This window comes from Oryza sativa, chromosome 7 (genome assembly GCF_034140825.1).
Source record: "Oryza sativa Japonica Group chromosome 7, ASM3414082v1".
Lineage (NCBI taxonomy): Eukaryota > Viridiplantae > Streptophyta > Magnoliopsida > Poales > Poaceae > Oryza > Oryza sativa.
The window spans coordinates 25,922,700-25,940,180 of record NC_089041.1 but is presented as its reverse complement, the minus strand read 5'-3'; the positions used below and the strand labels follow the sequence as shown (position 1 = coordinate 25,940,180).

Genomic DNA, 17,481 nt, shown 5'->3' with positions numbered 1-17,481 from the left:
TTTTTTCTGACCGATTCTTCATAGCTAACGCTAACGATACTGTATTTGTAGCCACGAACACCTGAACTGACAGTTTTTTTTTTAATTTCAGGAATGTACGGTTATTTATTTTTGTTTTTCTTTAAAAAAAAGATTGGTCACTCTAGAACCGTCTGCCCGTTGATTTTTGGGCTTGAAATATTCCATGCAGGTCTACATTTTCAATGCTGTTATGTACCCCTAATCAATCACGGACATACTGCATATTATGGCCATTCATAATAATGCAGTACCATCCGAGCATCAATGATTTGATTGTAGTACCCAGGTCCTCCTGCCGGAGCATTTTGCAATATTGAGCTCAACCGAACCAGTTTGCTACTACTCGGACCTCAATTTTTTAAAAAATATTAGTGCATTTAATTTTTTTTAATTCATTTGATTATTAGTCTTCACTAAATATATTTAAGTAAATCGATAAACATATTAGATATGTTTAAGGTACTTTCGATAAGAAATTTAGTACTCAGTATTCCTTTTAATTTAGTTTAACTAGCTAATCGAATAATTGTTGGTTAAAATTTGAGAGAAAATTAAACTGCGACATATATTAAAGGGTTTCTTTGGGTTAATTATATCCATAAATTGAGAATTTGTCATATTAGAAAAATGACACTATAATTTGCGATATTAGTTGAGTGCCACTGAAATTTGATAAAATTAGATCTATGATATTGCCGTCACGTTTTCCATCTTCACTTCCATCCTCCCCTCGTTCGGCAGGCATGACGAGCCTCCCACCGCTTTTCTCTGTCGGCGACGACCACCGCGGTCTCATTTATCGGATCTGGTTAAGGAATGAATCGGCGGCCTCGTGGGCATGAAGCCATTGGCGAGTCCAATCTTCCGAGCAGACTCCCCCATCCCGCACGGTGAGCCCAAGATGCTCCTTGTCGATTTCATGGGCATCATCGATGAGGAGGAATTGGATTAGCCGAAAAAGCTCGTCGATGATAGGGAAGGAGATGCAATGGCCTCCTCACCCTCTCGCCGTTGCCCACGCATAGCTATGTCACGCCATTGTCGGCGTCGCCTCTCGCTCTCTCGCCGCATGAGGAGAACCATGGCTCACCACCCATTGTCACCGTCTTTTCTTCTTACCACACACACCCATGCCCACTAGTCATCACCGGTATCGCCTCGACATCTCACCGTCCGTGGACAGTCATGGCTTGCCATCCGCCAATGCTGACTTTTCCTATCACTGTCCCCACACATTCATGCTCGGGAAAGGAGAAGAGCGACCGACCGATAGGGAAGAAGAAAAGAAGAGAAGGAAGAAAGAGAGCGTAACAGACACGACGATGGCATGATCCAATTTTATAAAATTATACTGGCACTCAAATCGATATCGCGAACAGTCGTAGCAGTTTTATAATATGGCAACAACGATATGGATTCAATTAACTCTATATTAAAAACTGGAGGCTAGACTATCACTGTTACTCATCGCCCTCCACCCTATGACCAGATTCATCAATATTTAAGGTGAACAAAAATGGCTATCCGCCGTGGCAATTATCAGACGAAGAGAAGCCGCGCAAACAAAGCCGTTGGTCGATAGGGCGCCACAACTTGACCAACTTGACCGCGGCGCCGCTGGGCCCACGTCAAGTGGCAGAGTGGAGGAGACTCTCGAGGAGAGGAGGCGGGTGGCCCTCCACGTGTGCCGGTAGTTGTCCGCCGCAGCGCATGCGGCGCTCTACCGCCCGCCACGGCAACCCGAGCTCACAGCGCCACACTTCTCCCGGATCACTACGTGGCCTCTCCCAATTAAGCTAAATTTGCACAAGTTTCAAGACAAAAATAGAAAAAAATGGAAAAATAAATGTACGGTTCTCTACAATAGAGATTTTGATAGCCATCACAAGTACTCTCTCGTTGCTCGTATCTTCACTGGCAGTGGAGATTTTGATAGCCATACCCCGGTGTCTCGTCCAATTGGGCAGATCAGCTGCAGTCCACCAGATAAACGACAACATTGCATTGAGATTTTTCTCCGTCCCAAGTCGACGCCATATCTCCGTCCCCCACGGCCACGACCGTTTTGTTCCTTTGCTCGTGTTCGTTACTTCCTTTTGGTTTGGTTTGTGGTCTAAGGGCCCCTTTAAATTAAAGGATTTATGTAGATATTTTATAGGATTCAAATTCTATAGGAAATTTTTCTATTTGGCCCTTTGATTTAAAGAATTGAAGCTTTCCAAATTCTATGAAATTCCTATGAAATGTCACATTGCATGTGGATTTTACAGGAAATTTAGCAAGAGCTCCAACCTCTTGGAAAATTTCCTTTGAGTCTATCTCTCTCATCCGATTCCTGCGTTTTTCCTGTGCACCAATCAAACGACCATTTCTGTGTTTTTCCTGTGTTTTGCAATCCTCTGTTTTACACTTCAATTCCTGTCAGAATACTGTGTTTTTCCTATTCCTCCGTTTTTTCTACCCTGCGATTCAAAGGGGCCCTAAATAGGCATTACTAAATTTTATCAATGCTAAATTCTGGTAAGTTTATCATGACTAATTTTGGTAAAACAAAATTGTGTTTGGATTGAAGCCAAAATAGCCTAAGTTCACTATTAAAATGGTCTGTTTTTTTGATATGTCAAAATTTGGCTTTAAACCAAATAGACACTAAACACTATTAAAATTGTCAAATGTTAATAACCCTAATTTAGACCTCAAACCAAACCAGCCCTTCGTTTCAGCTTGCTGCACCGGCTATCATACGTTAAGCCAGAGGCCCACGGACGTTCTCATCACGTTCAGGTAGCATCAAACAAAAGGCCTCCTCTGTGTGCACGTCCTTTCTCTATTTTTCTCATTTCCCTCTTTAATTATCTACGCAGAGACAAAGGCATAGATAGAGAGAGGACACTAAAGAAAAAAAAATGGCGTAAAATTGTCTCTTTAATTATCTAGTACGATATTATACGCAGAGACAGGGACGGGGTGAGGAGGCGAGAAACTGGCGTAGATTTGTCTCGCTCTCAATCGCCACATGGTCTTTAAATTTCTCCGTCTGCAAAGGGCAAACCGGCCGTTGCTGCTGGTAGTGATCGGTGACGTGATGGTCTCGTTGAACCAGTCGTGTTTCGATCGATCCATCGTGCGTTTGCGCGAGCAGCAAAGGTCGGCGTCACCGGTGGAGAATCCACGAGTTCCCCCCCCCCCCCCCCCCCGCCCTCTCGACGCCGTGGCGTCGTGCGTACGTACGTGTTGCCTTGCCGTGAGAGCGTCCGGCCACCGGTGGAGAATTGCTTTTTAGTCCCGGTTCGTAACCCCCTGTAGTCCCGGTTTTCAAACCGGGACTACTAATCTGGAACTAAAGATCGTTATCTTTAGTCCCGGTTCAAATACCCGGGACTAAAGATCGATCTGTTACCAACCGGGACTAAAGAGAGGGGATCTTTAGTCCCGGTTGGTAACACCAACCGAGACCAAAGAGAGGTAGCGGCGGTGAGATGGTCCTTTTCTTTTTTTTCTTTTTTATTTTCTCTCGAATCAAGTGGGATACATATCCCAAATTAAACCCCAAATACCCAAATCAAACCCCAAACCAAAGTAACATCACAAATCTTATACATCACAGATCCATACAAATGTACAATGAATCACAATATTGTCCATACAAAAGTACATCACAGTGAATCACAAATAAAAAAACAATGTTGACTGCCGCTGTTGCCGGCCGCCGGCCGCGGCCCCATCGGCCGCCGTCGCACGGCCGCCTGCCGCGCGGCCGCCGCACGGCCGCAGCCCCACCCACCGCCGCCCACGGCCGCCTCGCTCCGCTGCCGCCGCACGGCTGCCTGCCGTGCGGCCGCCTCGCTCCGCCGCCGCCGCCGCACAACCGCGGCCCCACCAGCCGCCGCCGCGCAGCTGCCTCGCTCCGTCGCCGCCGCCCGGCCGCAGTAGAGAGGGGAAGGAGGAGGAGGAGGCGGGGATAGGAAGGGGGAGCAGAGAGGGGAAGGAGGAAGGGGAAGGGCCAGGGGAGGAAGGGGATATCGAGGAGGCGCTGGAGGCGGATACCGAGAGACTTAAAGAGGAGAGAAAAAAAAGGAGAGGGGTCACCGCAAGGAGATAATTGGGGCACGCGCTCGGCAGTCTATTTTGGTCCCGGTTGGTATAAACAACCGGAAGTAAAAATAGATCTTTAGTCCCGGTTGTTTATACCAACCGGGACTAAAGATAATTGGAGCCTGACCCTACCCACCAACTTCTTTAAACCGGGACTAAAGATCAAAAAAATTTTAACCGGGACTAAAGATGATCTTTACTCCCGGTTTTTATTGCAACCGGGACTATTGTGGAATTTGGTCGACCGACCAAAGATGGTTTCTCTACCAGTGGGCTGTACATGGCTTGGGTTGATGACAGTAAAAAAATGAGAAAAACAGCGACGGATTTGCCTTGCATGGCAGTGGCACCGTCCGACCCGTCGAGCGCCAGCTACATACACTTACGTATACGCTGCGTCAACGCGGCAATTCGCAACGTACTCCAGTAAAAGTTTGAACCGGCCGGCCAGCGTACGTGAAAAATAACGTGGAAATTAACTGGGGACGAAAGGGACGCATACATACGTCCTCCAGGCAACACATGAACCTGAACCGACCGATGGCCGTGTGTCAGCATCGCCAACCATGACCGTGTGTGACGTGTTCCAAAATATCCCGGCCGGACCGGTACTGCATGCGTGCCAAGCGTACGTGTGACACCGAAGTTTTCTCACCTAGTACGGCTCGCATTTTAAGTTTTACCCCGCATGGCACGCATGCCTATCCTTATCCTGTATTCGAAACCAAGAAGGCAAGGACGACGGCCGGTGGCAGAGACCGTGCATGCGCGCGCGGCTAGCTCAGGTCGATCGCTAGGCGAACGCGCCGCGAAAAGAGATGAGAGAAAGCGACTCGCGAACCGACGTCCCGGCCGTCCCGCGCAGGGCTCCGCAACGCAATCTCGCGTTTGCATTTGACGCACGCACGCCCGATCGATCGAGCGGCCAGCCAACCAACCAACCACTGGTCTAGTCTACCGGCAGCGCGCCGCGCGCGGGATAACGAAAAGAAAGTTCGGGGTCGCAGTCGCGGTCGCGGTCGCGGCGCCTCGCAGTGCAGTGCAGGGCAGTGTGTCTTTCCAAACCAACGAAACGAGGTGATGAGAGGAATAGTGCAGTGGTTAGCTGCCGTTTGTTTCTACGGACGTCGGCAGCGGAAGGGGAAAAGGGGAAACCGTGTTTTTGGTGGGGATGGGAAAGGCGGGCGGCGGAGGAAAGTGGCGGAGGACGGCGGACCGGGTACGTACGATTGGCCGGTGCATGCTTGGTGGTGGTGGTGGGTCGGAACGTTGGATATTTTTTCTTCGGAAAATGAATGATGATAGACCGTGGTCTAATACAGGGGATATCCGGATATGATGATATTGGGGACATTTTTATTCCGGGATAAGTTTATAGGTTCGTAGCTACTCTCTCCAAGCTGATAATACTCTTATCCTTTTAAACAAGGGTAAGATAAAACATTAAAATTTTTCGTTGTGAATAATTTATAAAATATTTGTCTTTTTGAAATATGGTGATTATATGCACAGATTAGTCTTCAAAAATACTAAGTACTTCACTAAAATCATATATCGTTAACATTTATATATATATTATAATAAGAAATAATGGTCAAAGTTGTTTCTTGAAAACCGTGCCCTTATCTAAAACGATAAGTATTATCAACCTGGAGTGAGTGGAAGTGTTTGCCTTGAAATTTTGGTACGGGTACTTGCATAGGCATGTGTATGATTCATACAACTTTTTTAGGTTTAATGATTTATTTCTGAATTTTGTCTATTGTAAGAGTGTTACAAAAGCATGTACTAGGTGTGTCCGTGTGTGTCACTGCGGTGCTCAATTCTATGCTACGTGTGCTTCTTCCAAAACATAGTCCCGTATGGCCCAAGTCACGGCGCCATCCAGCCCAGGTTCAATCGCAAATATGGACTTCGACTTCAAAACAGAACCCGTGAACAGCCCAACAATCGCAAATACTTACATCCCTCAACTTTGTGTCGAGTTCATAAATTTTAAATTGCATATCTGAATTGCAATACCGAAAATCTTGGCACCCTAACTTGCAAAATTGGCCTAAATTAGATCCCATTATATTATGGATGATTGATTTGCTGACGTAGTATCCTAGCCGGTAAAGAGAAACTTTAAAAAAAAACATATGGAATCCATATCTAAGTGATCACTTCACCTTATTCCTCTCTTATCCAAAGGAAAGAGGAGATCGTCATCGTGGGGATCTCAATCCGGCCTAGCCACGGCGATCACTCCTGTGCCGCCTCGGCGTGTGCTCCACCGTGTTGGACGCAGGCACATCCCCGTGTGCTGGCAGCCACCCGCGTGCACGCCATCTCTCCTACCCCATGCCGCCTCCCGAGGAGGGTTTACGATTCCGATGTGACCTTTCGTTTCGGGCTCTAATATAATGATTGTTTTCACGAAATCCAGTGAAAAGTCAATAGATTCCGAACAAATTTCATAAACCAAAAATTGAATACAAATTCTCTGAGTTTACCGATAAGCTTGCGTAAACCGGTCGGCTTTAACGAAATTTTGTGGAATTTGATCGGTTTTCGTCGGAACTGTGAACCATGCTCCCGAGTCCGGAGCGCCCAAGGCGTTCCACGGCGCTGTCCATTCTCCTCGTGTTTGATCTGCTGCCGGCGCCGAGGGACGACGGTCGCGTCCCCAGGTTTGTCCCGTCTCTTGAATCGATCATGTCTTTGGTGCCGTCTTCCCGAGTTCAGTCTTCTGTCGACGGCCGCGTCCCAGGTGATTTCTTCTCCCGATTCGATCGTGTACAGGAGGCCTATCCGTTTTGTTACGTGTCTCTTGGTGGTTTCGGTTCGTCTGATGCATTCAATCTATGTGTTCGGTGCAGTAATTATCTCGTTGATTGCTCAATGCTTTTCTACGTTGCGTGCTGGCAATTAGCGGGTTGGTGTATGTGCAGATTGATCTTGGTTCCTGTAGTTCGTACCATGGATGAGACGAGGGATTGAAGGGAGGAGAGAGGAAGTAAAGAAAGAAGGTAAGATGATCACTTACAATGTAGGCTTCGTATTTTTTTAAAACTTTTTTTACTAACTACGATACCATGTCAACGAAACCAATCATCCGTACTGCCGTGTATCTAATTTATCCAGTTTTGCATCTTTGTGGTATTAAGAATTTCGGTATTGAGATTTAACGATACTGTTTAAACTCGATACGAATATGAGGAACGTAAAGTGGACTTGCTCTGAATTAAAATGCCGCCTCACATTGGACAGGAAAGTATAAAGCCTAGCCCATGTAAGATGAACACATGGGCCATGGGACCTATACGGTGAAAGGAATAAGTTCACCGGAGGTCCCTCAACTTATAGCGAAATTTTTTAGGTCCCTTAACTACCAGAAATATGTATCCATAAACTCACACAAACCGTGCACACAAATAGATGGGTGGTTTCGCTGACGTGGCATCTAGTCAGCAAAAAAAATAAAAAGGAATATGTGGGGCCCACATGTCAGCTGCACATTATATTTTCTTTCTCCTCTTCTCTCTTCTCATCTTCACTGAGGGAGGCCGGCGGGCAGATGCGGGCGGCGGCGGCGGACTCGACCAGTGTGGCAGCAGTTTCGGAGAGCAGCGCCGCCGCCGCTGAAGCCACCAAATGGGGAGCCCCCGGCGAACACTGGCTTGTGGGTGGGCCGTCGCGGTTGCGGCAGAGCCGAAGGCGGCGGCGAATGCCCCGCGGTGGATGACTCCGCTTTCTGGCGGCGGCCCTTGGAATCGACGATGATGGCGACGATGATGGACGACGCCACCACGGGCCCCCGTGGTGGCGATGATGGACGATGCCAACGGCAATGAAGAACGGCGCCTCCACGGACCCTCGCGGTGGACGAGCTCGTGGGCGACTGCCTCCGCCGGCGCACGGATCCAGCTGCCTCCGCCCTCGGGAGCGGCAGAGGCCCGTGCGGCAGCGGAGCGGCGGTGGGCGAGCACGGCGGGCGGAGCGGCGCCGGGATGCCGGCAGAGCGATGATGGGGGGCGGCGGGCGAAGCGACGATGGACAGCGGCGGGCGCGTGGAAGAGCATGACTGCGGTGTGGCCGATTGGCTCCTCCTTTGCCAGCCGCCGCTCCGCCCCTCCTGCTCCACCCGCCCACCGAGACGTGCCGCTCCATCGGAGCCATGCTTGACGCTTAGCCTCGACGCCGCCTGCCCGCCGACCCGGTTCTTCCGCTAGCTCGTCGGGGAAATCGCTGCGGAGGATGAAGGTGACGCCGACGCCTCACGCGAACGGGAGCAAGGTCGCCGCCCGCCTCACTCGCCTTCTCCGCTGTTCTCCGCGTGACTCCAACGTCATCGCCCGCTCGCTCCAGTCCGCTGCCGCGGCGGTGGCCGTACCTGTGCCCACGTCGTCGCCCGCGCGCATGCTCCCGCCGTCCGCCGCCGCGACCGCGGGAGATGGCGGCGGCGTGCCTCATTTCGTCGGGACCATGAGAGAAGAACGAAGAAAAGAGAAGAATGAGGAGATGTGGGTCCCTTTTTTTCTCACTTACATGTGGGTCCCGCAGTTTTTTAATTTTTTGTTTTGCTGATTAGGATGCCACGTTAGCGAAACCGTCCATCTATACTGCTATAGAACCTTGTGTGCTTAGTTTGTGTGAGTTTAGGGGTACACATTTCTGGTTTGTGGTTAACATACCTTAAAAAATCTCGCTGTTAAGTTAAGGACCTCCCGTGAATTTATTCCTACGGTGAAAATTTTTCACCAAGCTTAATGGGCCTAATTGTAACTCATGTACTCAACTTATGATGATTTGTTTAGAAAGACACATCCAATCATTTCAAGGAGTGAACAGATAGAGTGAACCTCAAGGGGAAGACAAAAGACAAGACAAGGTGACAACGACTGATGGACGGCCGGCCTGAAGACGCCAACACCTGAACACCAGAAGAAAGGCACGCTACTACTCCTACTATATGATAAAAAAACACTACAAGAGAAGATACCTCAAGACTGCTACAGGTGACGATCAGTCGACACATCATGCCTTATCGCTGCTAAGCCTTGTCTAAGGCCATTCCCCAAAATATACACATAGTTTCTATAAACTCCACATTACTAAAAAAAACTAGTACTAGACACTACTATTCCTATACAAACATCAATATTCTATACTTAAATTTAATGCTACTTATTTCACACGATGTCTTGGATATTGTGTAGAAACCATGTCTCATGCAAGACATGGTCTCCTTCTCTTTCCTCATTTATTCACTTGCCACATCATTTTTCATTCTAGGTGACAGCTTATTTAATACTATAGACACTATTATAGTCATTGGGTTGGGAATGGCCTAATTGGCTGACGCCACAACTCCCACTTCGCCACCCTCACAAGTCACAACCTTCCCTCAACATCAACATTACCAAATGTTCTTGTTCACAAAATCTGAAGGAAACATTTCTTGGATTCCACTCCCTGATGGCTAGCCTCCAGCCCAGTTAATTTCTGTAGTACCAGACGGGCCATGCGTTTGGATGATGTAATGCGTGAACACGATGAGTCACATGAGTGCATATGTACATGAGCGGTGACGAACAGGGAGGCACGTAGCCGATCACCGTACGTACCCAACACACAACAAAGTCCAAAAAACGACGACGATAAAACCTGATCCCCTTTCACCTGCTCCCCTTTCACGACCACTCGCTTTCAGAAGATATACGAGTATATCATAGCGTGATATACAGCTGAAGCTGCCTGCCTTTCGTTTTCCAGCTTCCAACGCGATCTTTAAATAAGACAACCACGAAGTTGGAGTAGCAGCCAAACACCAACAAGGATAGAGGGGAGAGGCTAGCTTCCTGGAAATGGAGCAGATGAACACTGCTGCTGCAAAGTCCATCAGGTGCAGAGGTGAGCTAGCATCTGAGATCGAGTTTTGCAATGGCGTCGTTGGCTGATTCTCTGACGAGACGTTCTGTGCCGTCGACGGCGGCGTGCAGCGGCGGTGAGCAGGGTGGCCGGGCAGCCGCTGGAGATGGAGGAGGTGGAGGTGGCGCCGCCGCGGGCGCACGAGGTCCGGATCAAGATCCTCTGCACATCCATCTGCCACACGGACATCACCTTCTGGCGTATGGTAACCATGAATTCTTCAGTTCTTTCTCCCTTAAATTCAGGTTATTGCGTATTTAAATTCAGATGTGATCCGTCTAGAATTGAGAGCAACCAAGAACTATTTTGCTTCTCTATGATGAGGTTATACTCATAGGCTCATAGCTCTCTTCTCATTTGTAGGAAGGCAATCATCCGTCTATCTTTGGCCATGAAGCAGTCGGGTACGTAATCAAACAAATTAAACTATATAGCTCTTATAAACATAGAGACATTCCACGCTTCTGATTCTGAACATACTCTCTGATCCGATCCACTGCACGTATGTACTAGTATTATTCGCCTTTTGTACTGTTTTGTGCTCTTCCTGATGAGTTTGATCCTGCGTCGGTGTTAAGATGACTTTGAGCCTCAGATCAGTAGCGTGGTAATGAACACACAGCATCAACAGCTAAGGAATGACATTGTTTTTGAACATGGTAGGACCGTGAAAAATTTCAGGAATAAACCATTCAAAAGAAGATATGAATCGTGAATTAATCCATGGACGTAGGGGAAGGTTGCATCCAAAGCTTGTGTTGCAATAATCATTGTCAACAACCTCTACCTGGCGTGTCCTTATGAGATATTCCAGCTGACATTAGGGATAGTCGTCGCATTGGCGTAGATAAGGTGGCTTAGAAAAATGGTGACCGTACTAAGCATTTTATTCTCTATCTTTTGCCTGCCAAGTTTTGGGTGAACTAATCATCTAATTAGCCTTTACCTAATCGTAGTCAGGTCTCTATAGTAATTTAATTTAGGAGTACGTCCTTCCTGACCAGGAAAGACAGTATAATTTTTTTCCGAGGCGTAAAAGTTTTGCAGGTCAATATATTAGAAAAGCATTAAACATAACGATGACTTGTCGTAGCGATCACAGAGGATTTTACAGTGAGGCGAAAAACTAAGCCCCGAACAACGAAAAGACAATCCAGCAACGGGTGATTGACGATTTCCGGCTCCTGCGCGTAAAGCTGAGATAAAATGTGTGGATGTCGATGCCCAGCCCGCCGTCCGAAAACCATGTGATAGTTATTAGAGCACCTGCAATAGTAAAGTAATGTGCTATTTATAAAATATGTACATCTCAGTAATAGACTAGATTAATAGTAAACCACTTCAATAGTACGTCTACATGGGTATCTATAGCTCTCTAATGCATTGCCTTGTTTTTCTCTATAGACTATCTCCAGGTTAGTAGATAGCTTTGCTCTCTCTCTTCATTTAATCTCTTCCAAGTAGAAAAATATGCTGATATGGATCTCTTGTAGAGAGCCTATAGATAACTATTGCGGGTGCCCTTAGTGTGACAAACCACTAAGTTTGATCCTCTAACATCCTATCAATGCAGCAATCAATTAACGGACACAGCTGCATGTTGAGGTGGCTAGGTGAGCGTAGATATTAGATAGGAGTATCACAATTATATACTCCCTTCGTACTCGTAAAGAAATTCGTTTAGGACAATGTTTAAGTCAAACCTTGGGAATATAAGGGCATGTTCACTTTGATGCCATTTTCAACCTTACCAAATTTTAGTAAAAGTTGCAAAAAAGTGGCTACATTTAGTTTGCTGCCAATTTTTGGTAACTATATAAGAAATCTTGCCAAAATTTTAGCAAGTTGACAAAATTTTGGCAACTATACTAAAATTTTGGCAATGCCAAAATTTGGTAAGGTTTTTTTAGCATCAAAGTGAACAGGCCCTAAATCATGAATAACTCTCAAGTTGTTGAGTTTGAAAATATTATAGAGTAAAATGCATCAGCGGTACACGAACTTGTCAGGTGGGTGCAATCTAATACATGAACTTGTAAAATGCTTGTTTTGGTACATGAACTTATTTGGTACGTGCAAGCTAAGGCTAAAATGACATGACTAGACTGAATTTTCTATGTTGAACATTATAAATTATAAATTAATAGATAACGTCCGTGCACATAGTAGAAAAAGTTATATTTGCAAACTTAGTTTTCACTTTATCTTTCTTTGTGTTTATCCTTGCATTACTACTTGCATTATTTTTGTTATGCGATCATTACGCCTTATTATATGTTTATCTTTCTTAGACACATGTTTACATAGAGTTTAAATCAATAACAAAATTAGTAAGATTAACCTTGCCGTGCGATTTTGACCTTGTTCACACGCATCAAACAAGTTCATGCATCAAAATGAGCGTTTTACAAGTTTATATACTAGATTGCACCCACCTGACAAGTTCGTGTACCATTGATGCAATTTACTCTATAAAAATTATATGAATAGATTTGTCTTAAAAATACTTTCATAAAAGTATACATATATCATTTTTTAATAAATATTTTTATAGAAACAAGAAGTCAAAGTTGTGTTTTGGAGACCGTGTCGCTATTCTAAACGACTTCCTTTACGAGTACGGAGGGAGTATACTACATCCATTCCAAATTGATTTACATATTTCATAGGTACACCAAGACCAAGAAAAGCTAATAACTCTCTCATACTATATTTACTCTAGCATCAAACTCAATGCATGCACGATTCCCACTATTTTCTAGCCAATAGCAAATCAAGATATTACATGTGGGTTATAAATACTTGTGTGCATGTATGCATGTATCAATGTCCATTTACTCCAATGCACAAATAACGAATAGACTTAATAAATGAACACAAATATGTAGATTATTTAGGAATAATTAAAAAAATTATATGTAGATCAGTTTAGAATGGAGTGAGTAACTACTAATCAGCAACGCTTGATGGAGAAATCGTCTGACTATGGAGTATCCACAAATTGATATAAAAAAGTTTTTTTTTAAAACCGTAAAAAAAGAGAGTTTGATTTAGGCTCGTACTAGCAGCTATGATCAGACTTCTGGAATCACCTATTGAGGAGTTCTAAGAGTTGGGATGAGTTGTGGTGCAGATCTCAATCGCTGTCTGAGTCCATTTATCCGCAATGTGTTACACATAAAGTTACTCATCCCAACTATATGATTTAGAGAAAATTACTTTATGGGTTATTTTACCGGTTTATTCCTTATCTCTTTCCTTCTAGCAAGTTTCTCTCTTGTCTCTTGTTTTTGAAGGTTTTTTTTAAGATAGGAGTGTATATGTGTAAGTCGTAATGCTATTGTCTTATTGAAGAGATACATATAAATAAAAACAATAATACCTAAGAAACACCTTATGAACAAGTTAAACATATTTTATCTCTTATTATTTGTCAGTTGGTTTATCGGTCACAATCAAATACAACTTGAGTTTTGAAACTTATATAAGCTGATTTTATATTATTTTTTCATCATACTCTATTTACTACCTTTGACTTTCAAATAATTACAAATAGAGATATTTTCTATATAAAAAACCGTCCATTATTCGTGTTTTTTTTCTAATACTTGTTAATTGTTAGCTGTAGCTCAACCGTGTGCCATAATTTTATCATACATTTATTTTCTCCAGTGTGGTGGAGAGCGTGGGGGAGCACGTGCAGGAGGTGGCGGTGGGTGACATGGTGGTGCCGGTGTTCGCCGCGCAGTGCAGTGAGTGCCCTGACTGCCTCTCCGACCGCAGCAACCTCTGCTCCAAACTGCCCAACGTCGCCGGCCTCATGCCTCGCGACCGCACGACGCGCTTCTCCTCCGTCTCCACCGGCGAGCCCATCCGCCACTTCCTCTCCGTCTCCAGCTTCGCCGAGTACACCGTCGTTGACATCACCCACATTGTCAAGCTCGATGTTGGATTCCCACCGGCGATGGCATGCCTCCTCAGTTGTGGCATTTCCACCGGTAAAAACAGAAGAAGAAAAAAACACAAACTTTAAAGTGGTTTCTGCCTCAAGTATTTTATAGTTGAGTTCTATTCATCGGTTCAAAACAACAACTTTCTTATTTCGAGAGGACTTTCCAAACTGCTAAATGATATATTTTATGAAATATTTTCTCTACAGAAGTTTTAAAAAACAAAAATAATTTTCAAATTTAGAATAGTTAATTCTCAATTTAATCATACACTAACAACTTGTTTTCGTTGTGTATAAGGCCAAGCCAATATACGTAGGGTCTGTTTGGCAAAGTTTCAACTCCTAATTTTAGCTACGTGAGTTGAGTCTGGAGTGAGGATCGGTTTAGCACAGCTCCAGCTCTATCTCCATCTCTTCTGGAGCTAGAGCTGAAGCTCAGCCAAACAGTTTCAGCTCCACTTAAAATGGGAGTGGAGCTGGATTGAGCTCTCTCAAAAAAATTGAACTATAGGGGTGGACCTAAACCCAGCTCCACCTCACTAATTTATTTTATAACAACGTTCTATCCAACTACACTGCTATTTTAGGTGAAACTAAAACTGTTTGGCTAGCTCTAGAAGACGCGGAGCAAGATGTGTGCTCCTACTTGAACTCAGCCTTAACTGCAGTTGTTTGGCATGTGGTCTCTGCCGCTACAGTAGCGGATGCATGGCTCCCATTGGCGCAGTACACGCAGTCGTGTGTTATCGGATCGATTTCTGACTGCGACTTTGATTGGTGCGTGCAGGTGTTGGTGCGGCATGGAAGGTGGCAGCAGTGGAGCCCGGCTCGAGTGTCGCCGTGTTCGGCCTGGGTGCCGTTGGGTTAGCGGTAATTAACGACAGTGCTTAACTCTGATATAGACCACCAAACTGAGAAGTTAGTGTTCGTGTTTGGCTTGGACCAGAGTTGCCGGTGCCCAACTGCAGCTGATGCATAGCCTGTGTTTTAGTTCTAAAAAAAATTAAAAGTTTTTAAAAAAAGTTAAAAGTTTATATGTGTAGCAACGTTTTGGATGTAATGTGATATGATGAAAAGTTGAAATACGATGTAATGAAAAGTTAAAAGTTGAGGGCAGTTGGAGTGAACTAAATACGGTCATAGTAGATCGATCGTCTCTGTGCTGATCTAATTTTAATGCAATGTCGACGTCTCATCGAGCTAATGACCTAATGTACGACTGTGTGCTGGCTACTGCATGCTGCAGGTTGCTCAAGGGGCGAGGATGCGTGGGGCTAAGAGGATTATTGGGGTGGACCTGAACCCGGACAAATTCGACGTTGGTATGTTCGTGATAATTAAGCTCGAAGCGGTGTTTGAATTCAGTCCCGTCTGGAATGCGAAGAATTTATGTTGCCTAATTCATACGAAAATTTGAACTGTTTAATATTTAAATCACACAAATGAAACGGTACCTTGGTTTGGGTGGTTAAGTACGTCGGGAAATGATTTTAAATTTTCGAGATGATATTTTTTTCTAGCATGTCATTCAAATAGTTATAAAAATAATTTATTAATATATAATATATCACTACATAAATATGTGAGTTAAAATTCCACTTCTATGAATTACAACAAAAGAGCAAATTGTGCATGTCTGCGAAGTAATGTATCGTGCATTAATCTTGCTGAATTTTTTTATAATCATTGAATGTGGTATATACAAATAATGAACGAATATTCCCTAAGAGAGTTTAGAATCATTCTCCTATCTGGCTAACTCGTCTCATTGCGTTGCAGGTAAGAGGCTGGGCATGACCGACTTCATCAACCCGAACGATACCGGCGGGAAGACCGTGAGCGAGGTCATCAAGGAGATGACCGGGGGCGGCGGCGCCGACTACTGCTTCGAGTGCATCGGCTCGACTTCGGTCATGGCGGAAGCCTTCCAAAGCACTCGAAATGTACGAGCTACTTGCTCTGCTTGTGCAGTAGAGACTAGATACCAAGGCTCTGTTTGGGGAGCTTTGTGTCAGCTGCAGTTTTTCTCATAAACTGCTTCTGCTAGAAACTGCCACAAACAGTCCACAGTTTCTGAGAATCTGTAGTTACAGATTTTAAAAAATGAACTAATAAGTTAGAAGCTGGAGAAACTGGGTTTCAAAACTTTTTCAAAACTTTTTCAGATTCTCAGAAACTGTCTACCAAATAACTGCTTCTCAGAGTTTAAACCTCCCCAAACAGGCCCTAAGAGCAGCAGCAAGCTGATCGGAATTTCACGTTATTCCAGGGGTGGGGGAAGACGATCCTGCTCGGCGTCTCCGGCAACAAGGCGCCGATCAGCATCCCGTCGCACGAGATCCTCCGGGGAAGATCGGTCATCGGGTCGCTCTTCGGCGGCATCAAGCCCAAGAACGACATCCCGATGCTGGCTCAGAAGTACCTGGACAAGGTGATCCACATCGATCGATCTAACGGGATTTTAATTAATTTGTTTGGTTCATATTACTCCTTTCATGCTAAAATATACTCCCTAATTTTAAATTATAAGTTTACTATGTTCAAAATCAAACTATTTTAAGTCTGATAAAGTTTGTAGATAAATATAGTAATATTTACAACACCAGATTAGTTTTATTAAATCAATACTTTAATATATTTTTATAATACGTTTGCCTTGGATTAAAAATGTTTTTTTCTATAAATTTGATTAAATTTAAAGTAGTTTGATTTTGAGTAAAGTCAAAACGATTTATAACCTACAACGGAGGGAGTATATTTTAAAACGAAAATACTACATATCTTTTGTGTCTGATTAATTAACCGGTGTGTGTATGCTTGCATCTGCAGGAGCTGGAGCTGGAGGAGTTCATCACGCACGAGATGGGGTTCGAGGAGATCAACAGGGCGTTCGAGCTGCTCACGCAGGGGAAGAGCATCCGCTGCATCATCTGGATGGACGGCGCCAAGGTGATCGACAACGGCGAGTGATCGCGGCATCGTCGTCCTGTCGCTAATAACCGATTAACCGCTGATACCCTGGGAAACAGTTGAGCCTCGCTGTTAACTCAAACTGTCCGTCGTGTCTTTCTGAAGGCTTTGTCTGTTCTCTGTTCTGCATAAAAAATGCGGTTGACAGCGAGTTAGCGACGGTGTATGTCCTTGATTAAATAATTCTGATTTTTTTTTCACTTAGACCGTATACGAAAATAATTCAGCCCTGCTGATTTTTCTTCTATAGAAGCAAAAACCCTGGTGCAGATATACCATAGCGACACATCTATCACACTAAATTATTTTCATTAAATTCAAAATTACTACGTTTATCTATAAATTTATCATAATTAAATAAATTAAGGAACGAAACTCCAGGGTTTTCGACTCTGCGCTCGCTTCGGTTGCAGTGGTTCTAGAGTCCATCCGCTCGGAGGGCCAGCTGTGGTCTTTAGCCGGTGTTACTTTTTTTGGGATTTCTTGGGAGTGTAGCGTGGCTCTGCCCCCTCCCGCTGTTTGGAGTTGCG

General features: G+C 44.8%; 1 protein-coding gene across 2 annotated transcripts; it reads left to right on the top strand.

Annotated features, from left to right (window-relative positions):
• The first annotated feature begins 9,851 nt into the window (after positions 1-9,851).
• Positions 9,852-17,155, top strand: LOC4343942 (alcohol dehydrogenase-like 2). 2 transcript variants are annotated; one of them, XR_010742491.1, is made up of 9 exons: positions 9,852-10,011; positions 10,101-10,234; positions 10,393-10,433; positions 13,702-14,027; positions 14,769-14,851; positions 15,228-15,303; positions 15,761-15,924; positions 16,205-16,412; positions 16,811-17,155. XR_010742491.1 is itself a non-coding variant. In XM_015790887.3 (9 exons), exons 1-9 carry the CDS (start codon positions 9,966-9,968, stop codon positions 16,949-16,951), a joined length of 1,173 nt encoding a protein of 390 aa, XP_015646373.1. In that variant the 5' UTR covers positions 9,852-9,965; the 3' UTR covers positions 16,952-17,155. The 2 variants fall into 2 exon arrangements, 1 of the variants encoding a protein (XP_015646373.1); XM_015790887.3 differs by having other exon boundaries at positions 16,251-16,412.
• Positions 17,156-17,481: the final 326 nt, after the last annotated feature.